Genomic DNA, 19,641 nt, shown 5'->3' with positions numbered 1-19,641 from the left:
GTGATGGGTCACTTCTGACACCATATAATGGCTTTCCTAGGCCCTTGGGTTCCAGGGATGGGGTACTCATTCAGACCTCCATGCCCCTGGGGTTCTGTCCTTGAGTCACCATTAAGCAGAGACCGGTGGGATGATAAACAGCTTTATCTTTATTGGGAAATGGGATTTGACAACACACATTCACAGCTTGCAGGGAGAACCCCCGGGGGAAAATTGGACTGTTCCACCGCAGGCCCCATAAAGGTACACTCCATATACCACATGCTTCATACCCGGCAGGTTCTGTTTCTGTTACAGGCCTTATAGTCGAGGGTTAGCTAAGGTGTACCTTCATTAGGGACCCTGTGCAATAGTGGATCCTGAATCTGATCCTCATGACTTCCATGACCTCACCTTTTGAGCCACTGGCAACATGTCCTTTGTTCCAGCTTGTAACAGGGAGCCTAGGGCTCATTCTTTCTATTTAAAATACCATGTTGCAGATAGATCCCAGGCAGCTGAATAGCGAGGCTAGCTGAAAGAGAGTAGGCAGCAAAGAAACACAGCTGCCTAGGCATGGAGCTGCACATTAAGGGAAAGGGGAACACCTGCAGCCAGTCAAAAGAACACAGCACAGAATATGCTGGCTGCAAGAGTACAGGCAGCTAGCTGCCCGGAGACTATGAGTGCCTATTGCAGAACCTAGCTTACCTAAAAGACTGCAGAGGAAAGAGCTCCAGAGCAGGGGGATGCAGAGGAGCTTCCAAGAGATACTGCTGCTACCCTGGGCAGACAGGTAAAATGCTGCTAGCTGGCAGCAGCATAGGGCTTAGGGAAGGGGAAAGCTTTGGAAATCAGCTGAGGAGCTGATGTTTGGGTTTGGACCAGGTGAGGCATTTGTGTTATAGCCAGGGGGATTATTTTTCTGTTACAGTTATATGTGTGGACCAGGTTGGAATTGATAGGGGAGGTAGGAGGTCCCAGAGTGGTGTGAGGCATGGGCCTGCCAGGGCAGGGCCCCAAGCTGCAGTGTAGCCCAAGAGGGTCAGAACTAGGTCCAAGACCCAGACTCCAGCAAGAGAGTAAGAGAAAGAGACAGGGCCAAGGACCCAATGTCCAAGAGGGGTGGAGTCAGAGTCAAGAATCATAGCACCCAAGAGGGGCAGCGACTACAGCCAGGAGCCCACAGCCCAAAAGGAGCTGAGTCACACAAGGGATGGAGAAGCCCACTGAGGTGGGAGATGAGACTGGGGCCAAGTACCCACCGAACTGCTTGATTGGTAACATCTGTGAGGCATGGACATGGTTATAGGGAAGGTGGGAGGCCAAGAAATTAGCCCAAAAGGCAACAGGTGCCTGGGGGGGTGGGCAGGTATGGTCCAGGAGAGCCAATTTAGTGAAAGGGATATGCTGACAGGAAGACAGATTAGGGCTCACTGTAGGATCCATGGACTGCTTCCCCTTTCAAATTTAAGAATATCAAAGTGTGGCAGGTAGAAGTGAAGGGAAAGACCCTAGAGCCAGATATCAGCAGGAGCCACAGAGCCACCACTGGGCATCACAGCTACCCTTGGGGCTTAGCACTGTTAAACAGCTATTTATGAAGATGGCATTCAAGCATAGGCAGATTAATACGCTGGCCAGCTGGGCATGAGCCCAGGGGCCTGTACCATTTGGGGCCCTGGCCCTGGGATCCTCAGCAGAGAAGTGAAAGCCATAGTTTTAAACGCACCCATCTTTGGTGCAAAGTTTAAAACTGCTGCTTACACATTTCCTTCCCTGGGACCTGGAAGCGAGGCCCCTCCATCAATGGGACTGCAGGGTAGGGCCCACAAGGCTGGGGTCTGGCTGGGAGAACCAGCCCCCAGTCTGGGGGGAAGGGATGGTTGGTTGTTTTCTCAGCCTGACGAAGGGTATTTGTACCTGAAAGCTTGCAAAGAAGAAATTTTCCAATTATGTGAGCTGGTGTAATAAAACATATCAGATTTACCCAAAGAACCTTGTCTGACTATGTCCTTAGACCAACACAGCTACAACCTACACCCCTGAAACTTGGTAAGTTCCAGGCTTTTATGAAAATCCTCTGTGAACTGCCTTTTATCCAAATAAAGTAGTTCTCAGGACCCACCCAAAGTTCCTGCTTACAGTTGTCACTAAATTCCCCTGGAGTCATCAAGTATTCTTACCAACTTTTTCCCCAGTGTCTAGTACCTCCCAAGAGGGGTTTTCTCTGTGGCCCCTTGATGTTAAAAGAGTACTGATTTACTGCTTGCATAGGACTAAATTATTTCCTAAATTCCTCCCCCCTTTTTGCTGTAGCTGAAAGATCTAAAGGCTTAGATAATAGCCCAGAGAATACCTGGCTTGGTATTAAACTAAATGAAGTTGTGCTATGAAATTGCCAAAGAGACCTGCCCTTGATTATATGTTCCCATTCCACCAGACTTCAGGTCACCTCTTCAGGCTCCCTTTGCAGTGTTTTAATTGCTGACATCTGAAGCTCTGCCCATACCTTTGCAAACCACTACGCCATTAGGAAATCCTTTAAAGTAGATGCTGCATTTGGCAGGGTGGTCCTTCAGATTTCTGTTCACCTATGGGACTCCAAGACATACTTTCAGATATATATAGGAACTGCTTTGGAACCACTCACTTTGAGAATTTGTAGATGGACAAATATTCAAAGAAGAAAAGGAAGTTACCTGAGCTCTTTGAGACGCATTATCCATATAAACATTTGAACTTAAACCTCCTTCCTCTCTTCCTCAAACTCATGAGTTATAGAGACTCCCTTGTAATGAGGGAACTGTAAGGCAGGAAGTGCACACTGCCTTTGAATCCCTTGGTGTACAGAGGCCATCTGGAGTTGGGACTAGAGCACATTCCACAGGCAAAAATAGTCTGTGGTCAAAGACTTCAGGGGCTGAGCAAGAGAGAATATGTATATCAGCAGTTCGTCTGAAAAAGCTCCTGTTACAGCGAGTAATTGGTTCCACTCCAGCCCCACAATAACTTCAGCATCTTCAAGATTCCCATCTTGTGGATTCTTTTCCAAACACATATATCAATGTAGTGCTAATACGCTTTGGAAAACTTAGATGCATTTACACAGAGCTCATTCAGGAACAGGCAGTGGCAGTGATTTTTGCATTACAGTGTCTTCCATCCATTATGGCACTTTCTTGGTGCCTCATAGAGCAAAAAAACCCTTTTCTTCCCTTACACTACTTACTAGGGGTGTGCGAAGCTTTGGTCACTGATTCAATTTGGAGGAGATTCGTCCCGATTTGGTGGCTGAATCTCTGAATTGAATCAGGAGACCTATTAACCTCTCCGAATCGAATTGGATGCCTCCGAATCGATTTGGAGAGATTCAGGCATAGACACAGGTTTATATGTTTTTTCTGTGTACCTTGAGGTACCAGGCATGGCTCATGAACGCTGATGGTGTGGCGGATGGAGCATCCCATGGAAGTGTGGGGGGATCCTCCATGCACTCAGTGGTAGACCTGGAAGTGGACCAGAAGTACTTCCAGTCCACTTCTAGGTCTGCCATGGAGCTCATGGGGGACCCCTCTGCCAACCCCCGGTTCGGCTACTAGTGCCTCCTGGGTCTGGAGGAGCACCCAAGGTCCCTCTGCGACTGATCGCTGAATCAGGGAAGTGCGGGGGGGTCCCCCGCGTGTTTGGTGGTGGACCCAGAAGTGGACCGGAAGTACTTCTGGTCCACTTCTGGGTCTGCCACGAAGCGCACAGGGGACACCCTTGTGCTCCCATGGGATGCTCCATCCACCCCACCATCTCAGCATTCACAAACAGCGCCTGGTACCTCGAGGTACGTAGAAAAAACATAAAGCTGTGTCTATGGTCAAATCACTGATTCTCTGAAACAGAATCGAATCTTCAGATTCGGTCAAGTCAAATCGGGACAGTGATCTGAATCAGTGAATTGCATCACTGTCCCACGGATCAGGCCAAATCTGAATCAAATACTGCCTGCTTGGCATACCCCTACTACTTATATTCTGCATCAAAAACAAAAGAGAAAGAAACAACTGAAACACAGATGGGAAAGCTGTCCCCATAAGCTCCCACTCAGATTCCCTTGTGAGTTGGCCTTTTGGCTAGCTTCTGGTGTCCTTATTCCTTGTGACCAATGACTGATGAGAAGTCAGCCACCTTGTTTTATAAGCTGAACTGCTGAGGACTGAATAGACTACCTCTGCATGTACCTGTTGGAGTGGTTGGCACATTTAGGGCTGAGGCACGTGGGCAGAATCTGGGTATGCACATATCATAGATTTAAACTGCCACAACCTGATATGATCCTGGCACGCATTCCTGCCTGGGGCAGGGGCTCGAACCTGATGATCTGTTTAGGTCCCTTCCGACCCTAAGTACTATAAAACTGCTACGGCTATTCTGTCTGTAAACAGAAGATTTCACACTCAGCTCAATACTTTTAATCTATTCAGAAATCTCTTCTTCCTTCTATTTTCAGTTGCTGTGCCTCTGTTATTATGCTGAGATGACTTGTGTTAGAGGTTGGAAAAGGAGAAATGTTATGGGAAATGTCTACTTTTTTCAGAGTAGAGAGGTTTTGGTTCATAGCTTCACGGTTGTTAGGGGCTGGAAGGGACCTTACAGATCATCGGGTCCAGCCCCTCTGCACTTGGGTGGGAAAGACTGCTGGGCTCAGATGACCCCAGCTAGATGGACATCAAGACGCTTTTTGAAGATCGCCAGGGTTGGTAACTTCTTATTTGTAGCCAATATTTAGGCCCAAGACAAAGATTTATAGTGGAGGTGGAAGAGGTTAGTCCCTTATGTTGCACTGAGTAGTATGTAGTATGAGAGGATGCTGGCTTATCAGAAAAGTTGTGGTATTTATTTGGTGGGGAATCTCTTCCTGTCACATGAGGACTGGGTTAACTGAGAAAGAAGCTGCTGTGGGAAACAAGATTTTGCTGGCCCTGGGGCATATACATCAACTGGGACCAAACAGACCTGTCTTATGAATGTTGCTGAATTGTAGTTAGCAGGGAGGATTTCTGTGGTATTGCTTTGACCCCATCCACTTCTGCCCTCCTTGTGGCATTTTTCATACTCTCCTTGTGTGTGTGCGTGTGTGTGTGTGTGTGTATGTCCACATATCTCTCTTCGTCTGCCTCCCTGTCTCCATTTTGTCCAGCGGGTGATCCGGGGCCGCAGCCAGAGCCTGGATACTATGGGTATGGCCATGAGGAAACAACAGCAGCCAGCAACCCCACCAAACCGCCCGGGTACAGCTGGCCTTGCCCTCAACCAGAGTGTCGCCGAGGGCCCCAAGGCTATTGCTGCGGTAAGGTACTAGGGTGGGCTGTGGGAAGAGGCCCAACACCTCTGTTTCATCCATACATTCATCCCTCTTTCCCCACCAGTGGATTTTTGCAGGGGGGCAGACTTATTGTGTCACTGTTATTCTGCATGCATCTTTTTTTCTCTGTGTCTGTCTTTTTTGTCTGTGATTTCTTTCTGTATCACATTCATATATATACTGGAGCTGGGATTTGTGTAGAGCATAGGAAGAAGGGCAAAGACAGCTTTACATCACTCTTATGCCTCCATTACCCTGGACTAGTCATAGGACTGAGGGTTGCTCTAACTTTAAGAAGGTATTAAGAGAACTAAGAACTTCAGGATACCAAAAAAATCCAAGTTTTTAGTTTTATCAGTCAAACTGGTTACTTTCTTATAACTACAAAACATCTATTCAAGATATTCCTTAGTACAACAACATAAATCATTCAGTGGACCAAATGCTCTGAGATGAAAAGTGTTTGCAGTAAGAGAAAAGTTGAACAAGGCACTACGAAGCCCATTCTTTTACTTGATGTGACTGTAAATGACCCTTGGGCAGTGTCACATTATAAACTCATTACTGGTAAAATCTTCCACTCAGAAATATGTGAATGTTCCTGTGGGGTCAGTAGACTTAATTGGTTTGCACAGAAAGTTCACGTTTATGTTACAAATGAGTATATTGTAAGCCTAAAATGTATTGCCACAAGAGGATTATGGTTTCTCATTTGGAAAATATGGTTATACCTGGCTACCTTTGGTTCTGGCAAAGGTGGGGTACAGGGGGGAGTGGGGAGTGCTGGCCTTTGCCCCCCCAAGAAGCACCGGCTGCACTTCCAGTTTGCTGCTAGCGCTTCCAGGGTTGACGATCAGATGCTGGGGGACTCCCCCCACCCCCGGTCTGTGATCGCTTGCTGGGGGACACCCCCTCCTGCGGCGATTGGCCACTGGTGCCCCACAGAGCTAGGAGGCACCAGTTGCCCATGGTTCTTGCTATAGAGCATGGGTGCTCCACCTCCGGCCCACTGGCCAAATACAGCCTGAAGAGCCTTGGCATCCAGCCCATGGGGCTCCCCCCAGTTTTGGAAATTTGGTGGCAAGGGAGCAGTGGTCATTAATATGGTTGCCTTTCCTGCCGCACCAAATTCCCAAGCCCTAAGCCCTGCACAGCCCATTGGAGTTGAGTTGCGCTCACTTCCTCCATGGGGCTGGACTACACCCCCTCCCTCTGCATCTGAATTGGGACCAGGCCACACCCCCTTTTCTCCTTCTTCCCTCTGCCCCCCCGCTGTAGGGCCCAGGCATGTCCCCTTTCCCCTGCAGAGCCAAGCCATGCTCCCTTTTCCCTGTAGGCCTGTCTTGGGACTGGGCTGACCCTTGCCCCCCTCCACATGGCTGAGTGATGCCCACCACACCCACCCCAGGTGCTGGATGGGGACCACTGCTTGGATCTGACCCGTGGGCAAATGGGGCATTACCCATCTGGCCTGTGTGGGGTGGGGTGGGGAAGGTTGAGTACCACTACTATAGAGGGCTGCATACAGTCAAGGACACCAGTTCTGGGTCAGCCAGGAAGGACCCTTTCACTTGGGGAAATTATCCAGGGGACAATTTTCCCAGCTTTACAGACATTTCAGGCCAAGCAGTACATAAGTCGATGATGAACTGGGTCTGTTGCCTCTTCATCTCTCTGTCTTGTCTGAATCTCCCTCTTTGTGCCTGAGTCATTTCTTCAAATGTACATTTATCCCCGCCTTCCAAACTCGCTGCATCTCTTCTCTCTCTCTCTCTCTGTCTCTCTCTCTCTGTCTTTCAGCTACTGTAACTTCTCTATCTGTCTTTCCATTGCTCCCATGCCATATCCCTTCTCTCTCTTTGCAACTATGTTGATCTCTCCCCCCTCTTTCTTACTGACAGCTTGTGTGCATCATCCCATCAGGCTCTGATGCCTTGGGTTGCTCTGGACAGTGTGATCACACAGGAGAGGAAATGTAGAGGAGGCTCAGGGATTCAGGCCAGAAACTACCTCTCAGTTTCCAGCTCTCTGCAACTTTGCCTCTCCTGTTCTCCTTTTCCCTTTCTATCACTTCTTTCTTCACCTTTTCTCTAGTCTTTTGCCCTACCTGGAAGGAGTCCATCACGTACCCGAGGCAGCCGTTTCCACAGTCGACGCAGCAGTGCTATTGGCATTGAGAACATCCAGGAGGAGAAGAGGTATAACCCATGGAAGCAGGGAGGGGCCAGGAAAATTAGACAAGGGTAACATGATCAAGGTAGTATTGAGGAAAAATTAGGCAAAATGAGAAAGGGGAGACAAAATGAGAATGATAAAGGAGAGGTGGAACCAGAGAACTGGAATGGGAGTGAACTGACATGGGAAACTGGGGAACTAATGGGAAACAGAAATGGAAAGAGCCAACAGGAGGACTGTGAAGGGAGAGATAGAGTAAATGAAAGGCAGTGGACAATAGAAGACAAGCCCTTTGTCTAAGGGCTCTGACAGATGTGTAGGCCCCCACTCTGACTCATGGTGCATTACATGAAGTGCCATGAGTTAGAGCAGCCACCCTGACCCAACAGATGTTTGCCTGTTGGGTGTGGGGCAGGGAGTGGGGATCAAGCTCCACTTTGGAGCTGATCAAGCCCAAGGAACCTGCCTGCAGCCCCTCCCCCCTAGCTCTTCCCCCCACCCCAGGAAAAGGGAGGGGGAGCAAGCTTCGGGCTGGGGTTTGCCCAGCCTGAGCTGGAGGGGAGAGAGTTGGGGGGGGCATGAGGCAAGGGAGCTCCAATCCACCCCCAGCCCAGCTCAGTTAGCAGGCAAACCGCAGCCCACAACTCACTCCCCCTCTGCGCTCCCCCATCCTTTCCTGCAGACAGCACTGGAGGCAGGGTGGGACTGCAGCAGCCTAGCCCCAGTCACAACAGATTGACCCTAGGGAACAGAAGTTCCCTCAGGTGCTCCAAAGTGGAGTGCCCTCCTATGATCTGTCACTTGATGAGGGTTAATTTGTTGTGCAATCAGCCACTTTTAAAGCACTCTGCAGCCATGCACCTGTGTCATGGCATGGCTGTACAGTGCTTTCAAGGGGCTGGTTGCTTAACAAATACAACTTCTGTTTGCGCCCTAGGAGAAAATACAGGATAATTCAGGATAGCTGCTCCTCCTGTTAAACATGCATTGTAAAAAAGAAAGCAACCTTTAAGCTGTTTTCAAGTAGAGGAGAATGGAAGAAAAAGAGAAAGTGGATAATCTTTTGGCCTTCTAAAGAAGTGATTGTGTCATTTTTCTCTTGATGGCTTTAAGCAGATGGACTTTAAGCACAATGCCTGAGGCTTGGGAGTTGCAGACTAAAAAGAGGTCTCATTGGGTGCATCTACATATGCATTTTACTGAAGTCGACTAATTAGGTATGTAGTAAAGTGTCACTGTTTACATGTGTGCTGGTATTAGGGCACAGTAAATTAATTAACTCTGCCATAAAATAGTACTGTCAGTCAGAGACAGTACTAACTTATGGCACAGTAATTAAGTGTGATGAAATGCATGTGTAGATGGTGACATGAGCTAGCTGGAGTATGAGGGTGCAAAAGTGTGGGGCCTGCCTGGCACACAGCTCAGTACTTTAGTATTCTTGTACCCCAGCCAGCCCAGGGCTAACCCCATGAGTCTGCTGCTAGCCCAGGGCAGCTCCACCCTGGCTCAAACTGCTGCTGTCCGAGGTGTATGTGTAGACACTGTGTCTAGGAGCAGTTGACTGTAGCTCAAACTGCTCTGGAGTTTATTGTGTTGTGTTATTTTCATGTATAGATGCACTCAGTGAGGAGCATCATGTGGCTTTGTCCCAGGAGCAGCAGCTGGATTTAATTTGACTGAGTTATAAGCATTGAAAAGTTGTAACCTAAGCAGTAGAAGCCATTTATACCCCTTCATGACATACTGCACTTCAGTTGTCAAGTGTGTTCTAAACTCAAAGCCCAATGCCTTAACTACTCTGCAACTAACATGAAATTTTTCCGGTTGTTCCATGAAATCCAAGAACCAGCCTATAGTGTCAATATGGAAGAGGAGAAAACCTTACTTACCCATCATAAGAACAGCAGCATTGTCACAAGGAACAGGGCCTATGCCTTTTTAACCTCTCCTACTACCCTTACCCTCCCTTTTAGGCCTTTACCTAAGGAAGATGCTCAGTCTTATTTTAATTTAAGAGAATGTAAGTTTTCTTTTGAGAAGGATTAGATATTGAGAAGCAAGTTCTCTTTAACAGAACATATAAACCAAAAACTATTACAGTACTCAGTTTTTTTGAAGCTTACCTTTTGCTTCTCTTATATAGAAAGTCTCTATATATAGATATAGATATATAGATATAGATATATATATCATGAATCCCAAGCTTAGACTTCCATGCTTTTGGATGCCTCTTTGGCTGAACCTAGTGTGACTACCTTTTTAGAATATAAAGGTGGGACACATACCTACCTCTTCACCCCCACCACCCCCACCTGCCGGCAGAACAGCTGGAGCAGAGCTGAGCAGCGCGGGGATGGATGCGGGTGCCCACTGTGGGCTTGGGGCTCTCTGCTTTGCTGCCCTCTCCTCAGGAGCCCTGTGCCACCATGGCACCTGCCTACCTGGCAGCAGTGGGGGGCACAACTTGCTGTCACCGTCACTCCTGCTGCTGCCGGGGAGGCAGGGGGTGCCTCATCATGGTGGCATGGGACTCCTGGGGGAGGGTAGGAGGGGAGGGAGCCCCAAGAGCTCATAGCATGCAGCCTGCATCCACCCCTACCCTCCACACAAATCTAGGGGGCACAAGGTATGCACAGTGGCAGGCAGCTACCCACCCCCATGGCCCGCACCCCCTGGATGAGCCACCCATGGGTCTGCTCTGCTCCACTCCCAGGCCCCTGGCCCCATCCACTGCCCTCGCTAGTCAGCACGCCCAGCCCCTGCCCCACTCACTCCCTAACCATGAGGGCCTAGATTTGCATCCCACCCCCTGCCCCATGCTCTTCCTATGTCCCCTCCCACCATAGACTTTCCTGCAAGGAGCTGCTCTCCACACTGCCCAGCTGTATTTCCGGCCACGTGCATGTGTGCCAGCCTGCAAGGGGAAACCTGGATCCCTGCATGATGCTGTGAATCCTAGACGAAAGCTGTCCCAGGGTCATGCAGCCCAGGACCAGAACTCGAGGCTCCCATTCTGGGACTGTCCCATTCAATTAGGGATGGGTGTTCACCGTAGATGACCCTGAGATTGGGACTGGGAGTTTTTTTAAGCCACAATTAAAGAAGTCACAATACTAAATGGCCTATACTGTGAGCTTCTCTCACAAGTGTCTTAGTTAAATAGCTATCAACCAAAATGAAAGAAGGTTAACTAATTTTAAAGAGAAAACCAAGGACACACTCAATCAGATGTCACAACTTTGGAATCTTTAATGTTCCAATCATAATAAAACAGGGCTGGAAGGGACCTCAGGAGGTCATCTAATCTAACCTCCTGCTCAAGGCAGGATCATCAGCACTCTTTTCTTGAAGTGCAGTGCCCAAAAATAGAGGGGTTTTTTTTTAAATCCAATTCATGGCTTTTTATTCATTATAAAGAACCCTAAAAGGGACTAGTCCCAATACATTTTATCTTTGCAGGTCACTTTTAAGAAGACTGTCCTGTTCTGTAATGTTCCTGCCTGTTTTCCATCTCTGTGTTGCTGAAAGATCTCTGCATTTTGCAGTGTAGAGAGCATTAGATTTCATGATTGTGACTCCTGGCCCTTGTTTTTAATTTCATTCCAGTAAGGATGTTGCTGAGGGGATCCAGAAGGTGGTTGATAGTCCAGGACCTTTACTTGACCTGAAGTCTGATGGATCCTCCAGTCCCAGTTCCCCAGAATTCCCAAATAGGAAGAGCAAGTGAGTCTAAAATCACCTTTCAGGACACGCACTTGTTGCCCCTGGCAGAGACTTGTGCTTTGCAAGTATCTTGCTTTCTTAGTTCTCTTACACTGTTACCTTGAATGGAAAAAATGTCATCTGAATTGGTGCAGGCAGGAAACAGAAGGCATATATCTTGTGTTCTATTCCTACCTGAAACTGCCTGTGAATGAGTCATTTCCTGTATTATTGTAATAAAGTCACATCACAAGTGGTGTGAGGCTGTTAATGTCTGTGCAATTCTTGAGTAATCTTGGGTGAATGATGCTAAATGAGGTCTGCATATCACAATGATGATAACTCTGGGGCTTCGGTTCCATAGAACCCTCTCCAATCAAAGCTCAGGATATTGTGTGATGCAGCCACTCTCGCGCTCCTCTTCCAATGTGAGCAGCTGTTGTAGTGGAGTGAGGGAAAATGAAACATCTGAGGAAGAGGAGAACGAGACGGTGAGTATATAACCTCTAAAATTCAGATTCCCTTCCCTTCATACTCAGGGTCTCCATCTCCTGCTCACACCAAATTCTAGACTTACCCCTCCCCTAGAGCTTCCCCATTCTTAGTACTAATGATTACAAAATGCATTTTTAAAACACCTCTTTTCTATCCTGTTTAGGAGCTGATGTGCTCTGTCTCGGGCCCTCAGAAGCGGGATTCCTTGGTTCAGAGTGTGTGGCTGGATGACATTGTCTGTACACCCAGCAGTGGCAGTTCACCAGGTAAAACCGTGCTAGAATGGGAGGGCAACAGAGAGATGAAGTTCAGTAACAAAGGAACGGAGAGCTGGAAAGGAGAATCACACCAGTGAGGGACACTAGAGAAGTGGGCAGGGAGGTAGTTATGATGGATATATTTCAGTGAATGTCTCAACCTTCAGATCCTAATAGGATATGCGGGGTGTAAAAGCCTGGATACATACTGGAGAGAGAGAGGGTTGCTACAGATTGAGCCTCTGGCCACATGGAAGTCTGTAGCCCCTGCCTCCAGTCCAGCACCTCCCTTTACTGAGTATAGGGGCTCATGTGCCATTTATGCCTCCTCAGCCTCCTCTTTTAGAGAATCCCAGTTTCCTGGCCCCAAAGGTCCCATCTGCTCACCCTCTCCCAGTCACAGTTTCTCTGTTCACCTTTCCAGTTTTAGACTCTGGATAGAGCGACACACTTTTCCATAGTTTTTTGTTTTCTTTAGAAATTGCTGTATCATTTTGGTTGAGGTTTTCTTAAAATTCAGCCTGAATTAAACATCCAGGCTGCATCTACACAAGGGGCTACTGCACAGTGACAAATGCACATTTATTTAGTAGTTGTATAAACAGGTACTAAATGACTGCGCAGGGGTGTTGGTTATAGCCATGTTGGTCTAAGGACATAGGTAGACAAAGTTCTTTGGGTATCATAGAATCGTGGAAATTAAGGGCTGAAAAGGACCCTGACAGATCATTGAGTCCAACCCCCTGCTGTGGGCAGCAACACTGCTGAAATCAAGTGATCCAAACCAGGTGTGTATTCAGTCTCCTCTTGAAGACTTCCAAGGTCGGGGACTGCACCATCTCCTTGGGAAGTCTATTCCAGATTCTGGTCACCCTTACTGTAAAGAAGTTCTTCCTTGCATCCAACCAGACACCATCCTCTAACAGTTTATGGCCATTGCTCCTTGTCCTCCCCTGGGGCACCCTAGTGAACAGTTTTTCTCCCAGCTCCTGATATTCACTCCTTAGATACTTATAGGTGGCCACCAAGTACCCTCCAAGTCTTCTCTTCCCCAGGATGAACAGTCTCAGATCCCTTAGTCTTTCCTCATAAGGTTTGTCCTCCCAGCCCTTAATCATTTTTGTGGCCCTTCTCTGGACCCTTTCAAGATTCTCCACATCTTTTTTGAAGTGCAGTGCCCAGAACTAGATCAATCTGTTATGGATTCTCTTCTAAAGGAGCTACAAGGACCAGTTACAAGAAATGACCTGGGAAACAGAAGGGTGTGCTGTTTATCAGGAATGAAGATATGGGACACAAACCTAAGGCTGAAGAAGATACTAATGGGAGCAGGGAAGAAGCTGTTAATTCGTCTTTATGTGAAAAGAAATGATATAACTGGATATTTGCTGACAAAGATAAAGAACAACGATACTAGGCTGGGGAAGACCCTTAGAAAACCTAGAAGCTCAAGTTATCCTCAGTAGGATTCTTTCCTGCTCAAGAGGAGAGAGAAAGCATAACAAGATAATGAAGATAAATGAATGGTTTATGGTTTTGGGATGCATGACCTCTGACAGGCATTTACACATAAAGAGCTTCTGTCCAGGGATGGGCTGCACTTGAATAAGTGAGGAAATAGCCAGTTGGGATCAGGGCTGGTCCAACTTATAAGAGCTTTAGGAACTCAGGATTGGGAGAATTCTGAAAAATCTCCACACTGAGGATAAGCATTGAATAGGACTTAGTCTGGAAAATAAGAAAGTGGCCCAAGAAGGAAGGGCACCAAAGTGTGAAAGAGTGGTCATAGGCATTAGCATAAGTTGTTAGTATAAATAAGGTGGTCACACACATTCCAACCAATACTGAAATCTCCCAAGCTCTGCCGTTGGAGCCCTCCTCAGCAGCAGGCAGCTCCCAGGGGCAAGGAGCAATTTCCCAGATGCTGCTCCAATCAGAGCTGGGGCCAGAAGTTCCCTGCTGCCAGGGCAGGGGGACATTGTCCCAGCCCAGGCTCCACCATCAGAGCCTGCCATGGCAGGAGGCAGCTCTTGGGAGCAGGGAGCAATCTCCTGGCCCCTGCTGCCTGGCTGACCAGGAGCAAATTTGCTTCTGGTTGTCCATCTACACGTGTGTTACTGTGCGGTAACTAGTCTTCAGTTAATTTCCTATCTGCATTTGCAGATAGCAAATTAACTGAGGAGTAGACCAATTTACTCCAGAGTAAGCATCTGCATGTGTGGATGGTGATGCCTACCATGCAGTAAATTGGTCTACTGTGCAGTAAAGCATCTCGTGTAGACATGTCCATAGATGACCAAATTCATATTTGGAAATGAATACAGTGCTCTACAAGGTCTTGGATGCTCCCTCTGCTTGAAGAAGTGTGCATGTACCTGAAAACCTGCAAAGAAGAATTTTCCTAATTATTTTGTTTGGTCTAATAAAATGACTGTACAGTAACCTGAGTTGTGCAGTAGTGCCTGAGAACACCTTTTTTGAGATGCTGCTGTGCACTAGCCTAATATTACTGCGCAGTAGCGTTGCATCACATTTTGTCTCACATAATGCTACTGCACAATAGTATCAGGCTACTGTGCAGTCAGCATCTCCTGTAGACGTGGCCCCTGTATGGAAAATATTAGCTCAAATATCTGGAAAGTGATAAGCAACTGAAAATAATTTTATTGGACGTGTCATCCAATCTTACCCACCTTCCATTTTCATCTGTCATTCCCATTTAGTATGTTTTCCTTGGGGGGGTGGGGTATGTCTCTACTTCAATAACTGCAGTCATTGTCACATAGACCAAAGCTAGATTTAAATAAGCTATCTCCATATCAATATCAATCTAGCTACAGTAGCACAGAACTCAATGTGGATGAAGAACTGGAGGACTTCTCCATTTTCTTTAGCAGATTTTGCATCCTGCACTAGAATCACAGTCACAGCAGTTACTGCAGTGTAGCCATGCTGATTAGTATGCCTGTAGCACACTTGACAAAAAGGGTGCCCACCACTGCTCTATACGTTAAGAGTCAGTGGGTGAGGAGATTGGGACTTGGACAGCAAGCTGGGATAAGGAGACAGGAGTTGGAAGGAAAAGATGGAGAACTGAACACTGGGACTACAAAGGCAAATACTTTATCTGGGGATGGAGCTCTAGGCACCAGTGTCTCAACAAAAAGCAAAAATTTCCCTACCTGTTAGGATAGATAGCAGCACTGATATTGGTGTTAATGTAAGGAATGGCATCAGGCTTCAGCATCTCTGTAGTAACAGTGGTGTAGCCTTCTGTGCAGTACCAAGTGCTAGGAGCAATACTTGGATCCTATCTTTTCTGTCTTGCAAGATATTAGTAGCAGTAGTGGAGAAGAGATAATGTGAGGTATGTGGCAGGAGAGGAAATACACAGAGTGCTAAGGTTCAGGCCCCCGGAGGTACATGACAGACTGAATCCTGGAAGAGGAGTTAGCTCCAAAAGGTCTATTGTTAATGCAGGGGAAGGAGCGGAGCCACACTGGAGGACTGGTTTTAAGAACTGTGAGAGAACCACAGAGCTTGGCTGGTATTAGCGGTGAATTGTGTGTATGGAAACTAAGGTGGCTGGCATAAGGGACAAAGGCTACGAAGAAGTAGACAGCTGAGGGGGGTGGTGTTAAGGAGCAGAGGGAAGAAGGAACCTCAATAAGGTGTGATGTTTGTGGTCAGAGAGGAGATTTTGGCACCTAATCTCTCTCTCATTTCTGGGAGCTGTCATGAGCTTTGGAAGGCTACCAGGAATTCAAGCTTCTTTGCCATTAGTTCTCCCTTCTGGGAGATTGGCTTGATCTCGGGCTTTGTATGAGGATCCCCCAGAATAAGAGCCTCTTATTATCTAGTGGATCATGGACTTTCATTGCTATCAAAAGCAGTACCAGAGAAGGGATTTGGTAATTTCATTTAATAGATTTCATAGACATTAGGGCTAGAAGGGACCTCGGAAGATCATCGAATCCAGCCCTTTGCCCCAAGGGCAGGAAGTCAGCTGGGGTCAAAGGATCCCAGCAAGATAAGTGTCCAAACAGGTTCATCTGTAATCAGTGCTTGAAGTGTTGTGTTGTGAAGTCAAAAAGACCCAAGTTCAAACACCTCTGTGGGTGAGGAAGGGACTTAGAAGCCAGGTTCTCCTGTTTCTCATGTGAATGCTCTATCCCAGCAGTTGACAATGTTTTCTAGCAGCAGGCCAGAATGCCCCAGATCAGGTCCAATGCTGGCCAGCACTAGGACACCTGGCCATGGCATGGTGAAAACTACCTGGTGCAGGAATGCGACTAAAGCTCCCCAATTCCATGGGCTATAAGTTGCAGACCCCTGTCCTAGCCACTTAGCTATGGGATTGGAGAAGATGGGGAGTCTCATCCAACCTCTGGTTCCTGAGTCTAAGCATGGTAATCCATGATCACACAGATTCTAGTGAGTTTAGTTTTAGGTGTCTAAAGCAGTGTGCCTGCGCTACTGTTGAGCATACCCAGTCTGAATGCATATGTAGTCATCCATATGCCCAGGGCTAGGTGTCAAGGAATAGAATTCCGCCTGGGTATATAAATGCCAAAAATGCCATGTAAAGGACCAAAAATTGACCATTTAGATGACTAGGCAGAAAATGACACCCTTTGTGACACAATGCACAAGCAGTCATCCAAAATCATGGAAGAGAACTTGCCAGAAAAGGCATCAAAGAACAAGGAAACTGGATGCTTTGGAGGATGGAAGCTGACACCTGATCACTTCTGACTCCCAACCATGAAGTCAAATAAAAGATGAAGCAAGGGAGTTGAGCTTTCTCTGCTATTGGAAGAGGCAAAGCTGTGCGCCCCCAAAGCTGGCAGGATTAAGGGTACCAGCTGCAAGATGAAGGTAAGAGTGATGGTGTTTGGCAACACCCTCATGCAAAGCACAGAGGCCTCTGTCTACCAACTGAACTTGCTGTCTGAGGCAGTCTGCTGCTTAACAGGAGCCTGAACCTGAGATGTTTCTAAAGGCTTGCTGATATTCACCCAGCCCTCTGCCTACTACCTCAAACAGCTCATTCACATGGGCACTAATACTCCTGCAAGGGGTGACCCTGATGAGATCAAATGTGACTAGAGAATGCTGGGTGCAAGGATGAAGGGGCAGGAGCTCAGATTGTATTCTCACCTGTCAGGGGTTAAGGTCCAAGCAGAAGTAGATATACGTCAACACAGGGTTGCACAGATGGTTTTACCTGCAGTGCTTTGGCTTCCTTGCAGAAAGAAGACCTGCTGAGCAGAGATGCAAAAGGACATCTTTGCATATATACTTGCTAAACCAGATTCAACGATGGGATGGAGGTGTAAATAAAAAGCAGGAGAACCTGGACAAAAACCCAGTAAAAGGAGATGATATGGAGAGTCTTAACAAGGTAGTAAGAGAGAAATTATCAGGGCAATTAGCTACTCATCTAAGATCTAATACAAGAAGTATGGGCCAGGGAGGAGTGTGGTGTGGCTTGGATCCATGGGCTGTTCTCTTAAACATCCTCTCGTGTGATGATCATACTGCCTAAAGCCATTCAAGGCATCAAAGCCTGATAGGATGATGTGTACAAGTTGCCAGTAAGAAAGAGAGGACAAGGGTCAACACTGATGCAAAGAGAGAGAAGGGATACAGAGTAGGAGCAATGGAACATGGAGAGGAAACCTGGAAACCTCAGGCACTTGACTGAGTCAGAGCAAACTTGTTTTTCACATACTACTATGTACCCAGATTGAGCAAAGATATGTTTTATTCCTTTTTTTCCTTGTCCTGATTACCTTTTCCTCAAAGCAAACCTTAGGAAAACGTTTTTGAGAATCTCCAGGCTTCTGGAGTTTGTTGACCATAGAATCCTAATGGACTCTATGATGTCATCATGCCTAATGATCTGAGTGACATCACAGTGGTAAACAAGAGATCAGAAAAAGAAGGAAGAAAAAGTCTGCGGGAGAATTTGAGTCTGCTGACAGGAAGATACTCTTTTCTAGAGAAGGTAGGGGGGTTTTAGATGTAATGTGGTCAAGCCAGAGAGTAAATGAATATAAGAAATGGGCTTTTTGAATGGAATGGAATGTAAAGAAAAAAATTAGGGATGGACTGTTTCTTTATTTAAATTTACACGTGTACTAAAAAGACACCTATCCATATACTCTCGGCACGATTGATTTAAGGTAAAACTTAATTAAAAAGGTTTGAATGCAGTATTACAACTTAATATTCCTAGACTACAGAGATGGACTAATGGATACATATTTGGGGCGCAGCTGTACATGCATTAATATGCCTTTTCTAATTAGCATTAAATTTAGTACCTCTGATGTGAGGTACTAAATTAACGTGCATTATGCTGTGCTAATGCACAGTAGTGCATTTGCATGCTTTTTTGGTGAAACTTAATGCACAGTAGACTATTTTACTGCACATTAGTGTAATGTCACAATTTTTTATGCAACCTTTTAATGCACAGTAGAATAATCTACTGTGCATTAAAGCATGCATGTAGATGTGCCCTGGCTGAATAACTGCAAGCAGAGAGTAAGTATAAATCAAACAAGGTGAGAATGGCAGGAAGTTTTAAGTGGGGTCTCAGAGGGGCGTGGTTCTGAGTCTGTCAGAATTAGAATTCAAAAGGATCTTGATAGGTTACTGGGCACTAGACAATGAAATGAAATTCAGTAAAGACAAAAAAGAAAACACAATTTTAGCTTTCATTAACAAGACAATTGTATATAAAGTACAAGACATGGGCAGCTGGTGTCACCTTAGTCATGGGGGGCATGTGCCCCCCCTGCAACTAATCCCATCAACCAGGGGTAGTCCCCCCACAGCTAATCTCACTGCCAGAGGGGACCCCTGCAGCCGATCCCACAATGGCCGATTGCTGCGGCCGATCTCTGCAACCGCTTCCAGGAGTGGCTGCGGCCGCTTCTGGGAGTGGCTGCAGCAATCGCCTGGTGCTTGCAGGGGGGACACCAGTGCTCCCGCCTGCCCCCCCTGCCCATCACCTAAGTGGTGAGTGCGACTATTCAGGGGGTGCACGTGCACCCCATACACGTCACCACTGGTACAAGAGGTAAAGTACTATTACTCAGCACTGATCAGGCCTTGTCTAGAGTACTGTATGGCATTCTGGGTTTTGCATTTTAGAAAGGATATCAAGAAAATTTAAAGGACCTAGAGGCAAGCAAAAAAGATGATAAAGGGGTTGTTATACAAGCCATATGAGAAGAAGGTGAGAGAACTACATACATCTAAGTTGGAGAAAATGAAATTAAATAGGAATATACTTGCAGTTTTCAAATATTTAAAAGGTTGCCATGAAGAGACTGCCTTGGTGAGACCGTAACTGAAGTACTGTGTCCAGTCCTGGGCACCACACTTCAAGAAGGGTGTGGAGAAGCTCGAGAGAGAGTCCAGAGGAGGGCCACACATGATTACAGGCCTGGAGACCAAGATGTATGAGGAGAGGTTGAGGAACTTGGGATTATTCAGCCTGGAGAAGAGAAGACTCAGGGGGGACTTGGTTGCAGCCTATAAGTATATCAGGGGCGTACATCAGGGTTTGTGGGAGCATCTATTCACCAAGGCCCTCTGGAGGAGGACAAAGAATAATGGGCACAAGCTGATTGAAAATCACTTCAAGCTAAACATAAGGAA

General features: G+C 46.8%; 1 protein-coding gene across 7 annotated transcripts in view; it reads left to right on the top strand.

Moving 5' to 3' along the window:
- LOC109304674 (rap1 GTPase-activating protein 1-like) overlaps positions 1–19,641 on the top strand; it is a 160,124-nt gene that overhangs the window by 101,740 nt on the left and 38,743 nt on the right. For 3 of the 7 annotated variants that reach the window (XM_019527415.1, XM_019527416.1, XM_019527414.1), the window contains 6 exons: positions 5,171–5,320; positions 7,430–7,533; positions 11,120–11,236; positions 11,580–11,706; positions 11,874–11,976; positions 17,220–18,352. In XM_019527415.1, the coding sequence (XP_019382960.1) occupies positions 5,171–5,320; positions 7,430–7,533; positions 11,120–11,236; positions 11,580–11,706; positions 11,874–11,976; positions 17,220–17,515 (897 nt within the window). In that variant the 3' untranslated portion in view covers positions 17,516–18,352. Of the gene's footprint in view, positions 1–5,170; positions 5,321–7,429; positions 7,534–11,119; positions 11,473–11,579; positions 11,707–11,873; positions 11,977–17,219; positions 18,353–19,641 lie in introns of those variants that run through there. The other 4 variants (XM_019527418.1, XM_019527417.1, XM_019527419.1 and 1 more) reach the window with 4 other exon arrangements.

Source organism: Gavialis gangeticus, unplaced genomic scaffold (assembly GCF_001723915.1).
Source record: "Gavialis gangeticus isolate Ggan-Ray unplaced genomic scaffold, GavGan_comp1, whole genome shotgun sequence".
Lineage (NCBI taxonomy): Eukaryota > Metazoa > Chordata > Crocodylia > Gavialidae > Gavialis > Gavialis gangeticus.
The sequence above is the reverse complement of the archived record's forward strand: the minus strand, read 5'-3'. Positions and strand labels throughout refer to the sequence as shown.